This window comes from Corylus avellana, chromosome ca4 (assembly GCF_901000735.1).
Source record: "Corylus avellana chromosome ca4, CavTom2PMs-1.0".
Classification (NCBI taxonomy): domain Eukaryota; kingdom Viridiplantae; phylum Streptophyta; class Magnoliopsida; order Fagales; family Betulaceae; genus Corylus; species Corylus avellana.
In genome coordinates this window covers 10,792,456-10,802,888 of record NC_081544.1, presented here as the reverse complement: position 1 = coordinate 10,802,888, position 10,433 = coordinate 10,792,456, and the positions used below count along the sequence as shown (strand labels likewise).

At 39.9% G+C, this 10,433-nt stretch overlaps 1 protein-coding gene across 1 annotated transcript in view; it reads left to right on the top strand.

Annotated features, from left to right (window-relative positions):
• Nucleotides 1-1,851: 1,851 nt before the first annotated feature.
• The window catches only part of LOC132179884 (uncharacterized), an 18,254-nt gene continuing 9,672 nt past the window's right edge, over nucleotides 1,852-10,433 (top strand). Inside the window, exons 1-2 of the mRNA XM_059592676.1 lie at nucleotides 1,852-2,490; nucleotides 9,250-9,342. Coding sequence (XP_059448659.1) covers nucleotides 1,852-2,490; nucleotides 9,250-9,342 — 732 coding nt within the window. The remainder of the gene's footprint in view (nucleotides 2,491-9,249; nucleotides 9,343-10,433) is intronic.

The window sequence follows — 10,433 nt, the reverse complement described above, 5'->3', positions numbered from 1 at the left end:
CGGTTGGAGTGGTTTTTCAGGGGTGGCTTAGCCACCTTCGTTTGTTTCGGGGGTTGCCGAACCACCCTCAAAACCATTGTTGGGGGTGGCTCGACCACCCTTTTTTTTTTTTTTGTTGTAATTTTTAATTAGATTTTTAATTTTTTATATTTTATATTCTTTAACATAATCTCCACTCTTTTTTATTCTTGATATTCACAATTTTAAGGTGAGTTGGGAAGAATAGAAAAATATCCAATTGAGTGTCACCAATAAAATGCTATACGGTGCGTATAGGCCCTGGAGCATGGTGGTCGGCGGTATGTCGACGGTGATCTTGATTAGTGGGCCATCATGGTGGTTGATAAGGCATTTGTTATAATTGGGCCATAATATCTTAATGGGTGGGTTTTCACAAGCTTTTAGGCCTCAAAGTTTGAATATAGTCGGGGTTCTAACGTGGACCAAGTGGCCCCAAGCCTGTACTTTAAAAGTCCAAACTAATGTTGCTATGGGCACCATACAAACAAACAAGAATGGCGGGTCAGGTCTTTGGATGACTTATTATTATGAATTATGATTGACAATTTTTGACATAACTTGTGCATCCAAAATGAAATTAGTAGGTTAAGGTATGATTTAACCTATTTAATTCAATACGTCGAATTATGGTTAAACTTTTTAGTCTTATACCCATGTTTTGACACGATTCAAACTTGACACTCGACACTAAAGCTAAAATTTTTTGACACGACTTGGGAAGTTCTCACGATCCCAACATGAAATTGGCAGGTTATGGTTGATGGGTCTTACCTGTTTAATTAAATGAGCCATGTTAGAGCTAGCACTCACAATGGTTTAGCCATTTCTTACTTTTATCAAAAATAGATAAGCAAAACACTAAAAAAAACCAACTACGTACATTGTATTATGCATTTCAAATGCAAAACACTTTTTTTTTTTTTTTTTTTTTTTACATTTGTAAACAATACACCGCTACATATAGCAGACATTGTTCAGACATTTATCTTATTAATATACTATTTATCTCTCTACATCTCTTTTTTTCCCAAATTTTCTCTTACTATTCCTCTTCCACATCTCTCTTTTCCCAAAATTTTTTCCTAATATTTCTCTCTCCACATCTCTATTTTCCCAAAAAGTTGAAAAATAGGATCTTTGTGAAAAATACAACAATTATAAAAAATAAAATTTAAATGATATAGATAAAAAAAATAAATAATTGTATGGTATCTTTTAAAACTCATTAGTTAAACTAGATAAAATGGGTTTAGATTAGCCATTTTACATAAAAAAAATACACAAACCAATGTGAATGCTCTTAGCGTTGACTTATACAGTCTTACACTTATATCTTGAAGCGAATCAAACTCGATACACAATCACCAATTGCCACCTTAAATTTTTGATTATTAAATTAGAACAGAGTTTTCCTTAAATAAAATACGTGTCTTTCACATGTTAAAATGACACATGTCATTTTTATAAATTATGTTGAAGAAAAATCCGCAACCTATTTTGCTGAAAAATTCTGTCCATTAAATAATTGGTTCAAGAAGGCAATAGCCGGTAAACAAGAATTCGTATTGAACGTACGCTTTGAAAATGGCATGGCCATGATCATGTTGATTACCATTCTGTGTTGAAGGTGCCAATATCCATAACAATATTACGTGTTCATGAGTCATTATCAATGTGATTCGTTTGTTCCAGGATGTGATTGCTGGGTCAACAAATTCCGAAATCCAAGCTTATTGTTTTGTTACCAAAACAACTTCCCGCCTACCTTCACTTCATTTCCCAAATATTAAGGGACAATCTTTGATCTTACGAAAAAAGGACATCCTTTCTATGTCTCCTCTCAAGCTGTCCAAATGGTTCAGCTTCACCGCATCAAAAGATTGGTTCTACCGTTACTCCTTCGCCAACGCCGGCCTCCGCTCCATCACCACCGATCTCGGAGATGGCACCGTCATGCATTGTTGGGTGCCGAAATCCCCTAAACACTCCAAGCCCACGTTGCTTCTCATCCACGGCTTCGGCGCCAATGCAATGTGGCAATATGGGGAGCACCTCCGCCACTTCACGGACCAATTCAACGTCTATGTCCCGGACCTTATATTCTTCGGCCGCTCATTCACGTCTAGGCCCGAGCGCACCGAGTCTTTTCAGGCGTCTTGCATGATGAAGCTGATGGAGGTGCATGGGGTGCCTACGATGAGCTTGGTTGGGATAAGCTATGGGGGGTTCGTGGCCTACAACATGGCGGTGCAGTTTCCGGAGGCGGTGGAGAGGGCAGCGCTGTGTTGCACTGGGGTGTGCTTGGAGGAGAAGGATTTGGAGGAGGGTTTGCTTACGGTTTCGAACTTGGATGAGGCGGTGAAGATTTTGTTGCCACAAACCCCGGAGGAACTTAGGCGATTGATGCGGTTTTCGTTTGTCAAGCCTACTAGGGGCATCCCCTCTTTTTTCCTCTCAGATTTCATTGAGGTAAGGCTCTCTCACATTTCTTTTTTTAGGTTATACGACTGTCATATAACTAAAATGACGTAATAGTAAATCAATAATTAGATTAGTACAAACTTGTTAAAAAAAAAGAAAAAAAAAAAGAAAGAAATTTAACTGCTTTTTAGTGCCATGTTATTACAAATATCTGACTATTGTTTAAATAATAAACTATTGCTAATAAAATGGTAACAAGAATCCACTACTCTTTTTTTTTTTTTTTTTTTCATGAAAGAAAGAAATGATTTTTTCTCTTGGTATTGTATTTTGCTGAAGTGCTCTGTAGCTTTAGAAGAATTTCGAAGTTACAACATGTTTGGTAAAGTATCTTCCTTTTTGAAAGACTTTATTGGGGATAAGCCGATAGCATTTTGAGTAATTATAGGAAGGAATGAAGGAACTTTGAATTGGATGATTTTTTAGTTAAGATTGGGGTAAAATCATCTAGTTAATCAAGGAAGAAAGATATGGACACATACCACTAATTAAAAAATTTTACAGAATCCATTAAGGTGACAAAATAATAAGTTGGCTGTCAGTGAGAGAAAGTGAGATTTAAAGGACATTTCAGCATTCATATATCTTTGGTACCTAGGCCCTGCCACCATTAATGCTTGTCTACTTTAAGGTTGTAAACAATTCCAACTTCTATCGTTTGAAATTGAGTGTTTGGTAAAAGGGGCAGAGTTTAGGTTACGAGAAAATTTAGATTTTTTAAATTTTAAGGAAACTTAAAATTTTATTTTCAAGTATAAAATTTGGGATTAATTTTGCTTACTCTTTATTAAAACATCGTCCTTTAAATATGAATAATACAATAACTTAGACTTGGAGTAGAACTATACTTACTTGGAGATAAACCCCTACATAGATAACAAATGCAATACGAACTCTAAAATAAATTATTGGATAATTGAAATACAAATAGACCATGTTTATCTCTAATATAAAAAATACTAATAACAAAACTAATCTAAACCAATATTAAATAAAATCTAATCCCTAACTTTATTTCTTTAACATGCCTTCCCCTGAAAAAGAACTTCACCTCAAGGTCCTAACAATTAAAATCCAAATTACTAATAAAACATCATAATTAATAATGATAACTAATGGCTAAAGATAAATATTATGCAACTGCAACAATTAATTTGACTACTCCAAGGAAGTTGAACTTGACGTGGCCACACTTGGTCTCCTGGATATTGTCTCTTAAATAAGCACAAGCCCTCTCATTAATTTGGCACTGCCGATGAACTTTGGGCTTAGGGTGGTGACAATGCGCTTGCAACGGAGCACAGGGCGGACATTGTTGCCCATTTTTGGCTACATCCGATGATGAACATTCCTTCATTTCATCGTGACTTTGATTGAAAAATTCTTATGTGATGATGGGTCCTGTGACTTGACAACGTTGTGGGATGGTCCATGCAGTTTGACAAGATTGTTGATGTCTTTGGTAGGTAGTGGCATGAGATATGATGGTAGCATCATTTGTAGCTGCTCTGAAAATTGGAACCCATCATTGTTATTAGTTGAACAATCAAATGGTGCAATTTTACTACAATTTTGGCATTATTTGCTTGACATAATGCCAAATTGACAAGTGTCTTTGTGAGAATTGTTGAGAATAAAGTTGTATATTGAATCGCATAGAATAATATACAGAAGAGGCTTATATATATAGGCTAATAATAGAGAAACTATATGTAAACGACCAATGTGGGACAACACTACATATATAATCTATCAGCCCCCCTCAAGTTTAAGGTGGAGTGCGAGAGACCAACTTGAGTTTGGACACAAAATCACGAAAACGCCCTAGAGGATGTGACGTTGTAAAGATGTTCGTGAGCTGATCATGGGATGTGACAGAATGAACCTGTAGTGAGCCCTGAAAAAGATGATGATGGACAAAATGACAATCAATCTCAATATGTTTGGTCCGTTAATGAACAACATTATTATGAGCAATCTGAATAGCACTCATGTTGTCACAGTATACATGAGTAGCAAAAGAAAGAGAGACATCTATATCCTGTAACAGCCATCATAACCAAAGAAGCTCCAAGGTAGTGTCATCTAGAGCACGATATTCTGCCTTAGTGCTTGATCGAGCAACAGCCGTTTGTTTCTTAGTTCACTAAGAGATAAGCGAGGTGCCAAGTAGGAAGCAGTAACCAGTGGTAGAGCGACGATTTGTCGGATCACCTGCCCAATCAACATCAGTATAAGCATGCAGCTAAAGAGGAGACTGAGAGAAGAAATAGAGTAGAGCCTATGAAATAATGTTCCCTTTAGGTAGCGAAGGATGCGGAGGACAGCTGAGAAATGAGTGGAGCGAGGAGCAGCCATAAACTGACTCACCTAATGGACAGCATACGAGATATCAGGCCGAGTGATAGTAAGGTAGACAAGACTGCCAACTAAATGTCGATATAAGGTAAAATCACGAAGAGGCTTGCCATCATTAGGAGTGAGACGAGCATTAAGCTCAGTTAGTGTGTCGACAATCTTACTGTCTATGAGATTGGCTCGAGAAAGCGGATCAGAGATATACTTTGCCTGTGTCAAATAATAACCATAAGAAGAAGAAGAGATCTCAAGACCAAGAAAATAGTTGAGAGGGCCAAGATCTTTCATCTCAAAGTGCTGATTGAGGAACTGTTTAAGTTTTTGAATACCAGTGATATCATCTCCAGTGATGATCATGTCATCAACATACAGTAGAAGAAGTATGGTACCCCAGTCTGTGCGGTGATTAAACAAGGCCGAATCATAAGAGCTAATGGAGTAGCCAAGGCTAGAGACAGTGGTGCTAAACTTAGCAAACCATGTTTAAGGAGCCTGCTTAAGTCCATATAGAGCTCGACGGAGACGACAAACAGTGTTTGTAGGATGAGATAATCCAAGAGGTGGCTGCATATAGACTTCTTCACTTAAATCACGATTAAGGAAGACATTTTTGACATTCATCTGACAAAATGACCAATGTCGAGAGGCTACAATAGCCAGTAGAGCACGTACAGAAGAGAGGCGAGCAACTAGAGCAAAAGTCTCCTCATAATCCACATCGTACTCCTGAGTAAAACCTCAGCCTACAAGTCGAGCCTTGTACCAGTCAACAGTACCATCGAAACAAATCTTGATTTTGTAAACCCAGTTACACCCAACCACGGACTTTCCAGGAGGCAAGTCAACCAGATCTCATGTATTGTTCTTGTGTAAAGCATCAAGTTACTCTTTCATCGTAGCCTGCCAAAGAGAGTTAGTGGAGGCCTCACGAAAGGAGTGTGGCTCATGAAAGGTTGCTAAGGCATGAAAGCAATGAAAATCCTATAAATGGGATGGGAGAGATCTTACTCGGGTGGATTGGCGAAGGTCAGGTGGTGGAGTGTAGACCAGATTCTCAGATGGAACAGAACTTGGGGACGCAGGTGGAGCGGCGTCGAGAGCATCAGATGACTGCTGTTTGAGTGAGGGAGACTCTGGCAAGACATTGCTGGTGGGAGTTGGAGAAAGAGGAATCTCAAGAAGGGTAGTAAAGGGAGGGAAAGATGGCATGCTGAATTTACCGACTTCGTGAAATAGTCGATGCTCCCAAAAAACTACATGACGGGAGATGTGAAGATGACGAGAGACAGGATCATAACACCGGTAGCCTTTTTGTTCCACTCCATATCCAAGAAAACAACATAACTGAGAACGAGGTTCGAGTTTGGTGTGCTCATGGGGTTGGAGTAAAACAAAACAGACAGAACCAAAAACACAAAGATAGTGATATGAGGGGACAGGGCCAAACAACTTCTCATGAGGAGTGCAATTATCAAGGATAGGGATAGGCGACTTATTGATCATGTAGACAGCCGTGAGAGTGGCTTCACCCCAAAACGGAGTAGGAACATATGTGGAAAGCAGAAGAGCGCAGATAGTGTCTAAAATGTGCCTAAGTTTACGTTTAGCTCGACCATTTGCTGTGAGGTGTCTGGACACAAGTGAGGAACAATGCCATAATGTTTAAGGATGACTTGAAAATCATGTTGAGTATATTCTAAAGCATTATTAGAAAAAAAAAGCTTTGATGGGTTTTGAAAATTGGGTTTCAACCATTTTGGCAAAAGTACGATAAATATCCAATATTTCAGAACAAGATTTCATTAAAAACACCCAAGTGTAATGAGAGAAATCATCAACAAAAATAACAAAATAACGTGAACCACTCATACTAGCAATAGGAGAAGGTCCCCAAACATCAGAATGGATTAAATCAAAAGAAGCAGTAGCATGAGACTCACTATTATTAAATGGCAAAGCCGGTTGTTTCCCAAGTTGACATGAAATACAATCAAAAGAACTATTGGACACTGAACCTCGCAAACCCTTTGAAGCTAAAAGTTGTACGCGAGAAGCATCTGCATGACCAAGATGCGAATGCCAAAGTGAAAGAGATGATGGTGACGAAGTGACAGCAGTAGAGATGCTAGTGGTGGGGAGGTGTAAGGATGAGAGTTCGAACATGCGCCCAATTCTACGCCGATCTCAAGGGTCTGGCTCGTACGAGGATCCTGCACATGAACACCAGAAAAGTCAAAAACAAGTCTATATCCAAGTATACACAATTGGCCAACAGAAAGAAGATTGAAGGACAATTCAGGCACATGAAAAACTTTAGGAATAGAAAGGGAAGGTGTATTGATAGTGCCTATATTTTTAATACTCATAGTGGAGCCATCAGCTGTGCGAATTAGTGGGGAGTGAGGTGAAGGTGCAGATGTGGTAAAGGAAGTAGGGTGAGGTGTCATGTGATTGCAACAAGCAGAGTCAAAGAGCAAAGGGGAAGAGGTACCTGGCAAGACTGAGAGGATAGAGGAAGATGCATTACCAGAACGTGATAGGATGACTTGGTTGACTATTGCCTCAAAGTTAGCTACATATAAGGTGACGCTGGATCCTAATGCTTGGCCAGAGAGAGCAACTGAAGAGGGAACAACTGGAGATGAACCACTCTCAATATGAGCAACTACTACTATGGGTGCATTAGATCTTCCCTTACACCTATACTTGTCAATAGTGTGCCCTCGACGTTGACAATAGCGACAGTAATTGTTATCGCGAGACTTAGGGGGGAGTCGAGGAGTACCTGATTTGTTATAATGCTCTTGCTGGAATGACGAAGAGCCAGAGGATGGCGATGGCGTAGCCAACACTCTATGACTAGGCTAAGAGCACATAGTTTGCGATCCACTCTTGGCACAGACAAGTTCGAAGATGGCAGTGTCCAAAGTGGGAAGAGAAGAATGATGTAAAAGTTACACATGAACAGGCTCAAAATCATCACAAAAGGCCATCAAAAATTGGTGAAGGCGATGTTGATCTCTACGTATAACATATAACTCAGCATCAGTGGGATCCTTCCATAGAAGAATAGTGAGAAGCAAGCATATCCCAAGCATCCTTTGCTTCATCAAAGCTGCCAAAGAGCGCATAAATAGATGGGATAGTGGTGTTACGGAACCATGTAAGAATCTGATGATGCTTACTATCCCAATCAATATGATGAGTGGTGAAAGCCTCATCTGATTCAGAAGCTCCTTTAACTGTCTTTTTGACCTCCCTAGTCATATAAAAGTAAAGCTTGCGGCCTTTAAGAAAGCTACGCATAGATTGAGATCACACCATATAGTTTGTGCCATCCAATATAGTCTGAACACGATGAAGAATCTTGTTTTGTGTCATCTAGAAGGGTCAAATGCAAAAACAGACCACAAATATGAAATCAGGACGAAAAAATAGAGAACAAAGCACTTGGTCAACTCTGGAAGTCAACGATCAACGCTGATAGAAGTCAACGGTTAACGAATCGACAGTGGTGTTGACGTGGCAGAGGTGCTGAAATGGTAGAGGTGCTGATGTGTCATAGCTAACATGGCATCGGCTGGCATGGCACTGGATGACATGGTGCTAGGGTTGACATGGCAGTCTGAAGACCCTGGCGCATGTGCCACACGCGCAGAAAGGCTAGTCGCGCCTAAGATCGTGAATCTGAAGTGCAAATCTTCTAGGGGCACGTGTGGTGGTGGACGGTGGTGTTTTGGCCAGTTTTGGAGTCATCGAAAGGAGATCTGTTGAACGGCAGGCTAATCGATATGAACGGACAACAATGGTGGACTGGGCGGAGTGGCAATGGTGAAATGGTCGGGACTTCAAGTGGCGCGTGAGGGGGCATGAGAACTCCGATGAGGTTGTGTGTGGCAGCTCTAGAATGGTTGTCTTCCGAGGTTTCTAGCGGTATATTGAGCCGCTGAAAACTATAAGAGAGAGAACCAAAAAGGACAGAGCGAGATATTTGCCTGAGAACACTAACGGCGCCAAAAAAAAAAAAAAAAATTTAAGGTGATTCAGAACCTGTGCTTTGATACCATGTTGAGAATAAGGTTGTATATTAAACCACACAAAATAATGTGTAGAAGGGACCTATATATATAGGCTAATAATACAGACACTATATGTACACAACCAATGTAGGGTAGCACTACATATATAATCTAACAAGAATCAAATGGTGCAATTTTACTACCTTGTTAATTATAACACTGTTATTACAACTTTGAAAAAAAACAATTAAAGTGGATATTAATTTTTAAGGAATATTAGACACTTTTTAACTCACTAGCATGGCATTGTTATTCCTTGAACTTCCCTTTTTTATTCTAAGCAAACCGGTAAACCTTTGTATTTGGACAGGTGATGTGTAGAGACTATGTTGAAGAAAAGCGAGAATTGATTAAAGCAGTACTCAAAGATCGAAAACTTTCCAAACTTCCTAAGATCCAACAGGTTCTCATCATTCCCTCTCTCTCTCACTCACTCACTCATATTCATTGTTGATGCACAGTTTTTCGAGGTGATGTGGCACGAATTTTGGGTAGGGCTATGGTGCTCGAGGACGCATCGGGCTGCACAGAAAAAGCAAAGAACAAGGATCAGAGCCCCCGTTGGTGTTTCGGCGGGGGAAGCTCCGATGCCTAAGGCAGTATTTTGAGGGAAGAGTGTACAAGTAACAAAAGTTCGAGAGCAAGAGTTGTGCTTACCTTTGGTTTAAGTTAAGACTTGTATTTATAGGCATGGAGTAATGTTTGTACCCCGCACGCTATGGCTCTCTTATCCTTCGATATTTGTTGGGCAGGTATTCGCGAAGGATAGAGTTTGTCAGCCACCCCATGTTCTTAGTAGCCTAAGATTTTGGGATAAGTTGTTTGAACTTTGCTAGCGTTAGATAGGAGTGTCCGAGTAGTTCTCGGTCAGACGTGGATAATTCAGGTGTTGACAACTGGCCTATATTTTAATAGACATAGATGACTGTTTAAATTTGAATGATATTCTATCCCGTTTGTGTGGGGATAACATATATCTATTATGTGAGATGACCGATCTATCCTTGGTATAAGACTATTATGCCCTAGAGGCCGGCTAGTCGTCGGGCTTCAATGATAGCCTCCATGTGGACTTAGCCCATAGCAAGTTTGATAGATCTTTGGGTTGTTAGGCCTGTCGGGCCTTACGTGGCTGATCCATGACCCAATAGTTACCCCCCAATTTCCTTGTTCGGGTGACTATGAAAATTTTATGTTCAAAATGGGTTGGTCCTCGGAAGTCCAAAGGCTATTCCTTCTTTTAGAGGATTTTCAAATGCGAACTTGGGAGTTTTGAATTTCAAATCCCAAATTTTTTGGTGGGAATTTTCCCTCCATAATTCGACTGAGACGTTTGATTTTCCCGAGAGCTAATCGGTTCATTTGCTTGTCGATTTGCATGGCTAAGTACGCATCCACTTGTTGGTATCAGTATGGTCATACTTTCGGCTACCATGCGTCATCATCTGGAAGGTGATAACACGAGTCTACTGCGGCACTTATTGTGCATATTTT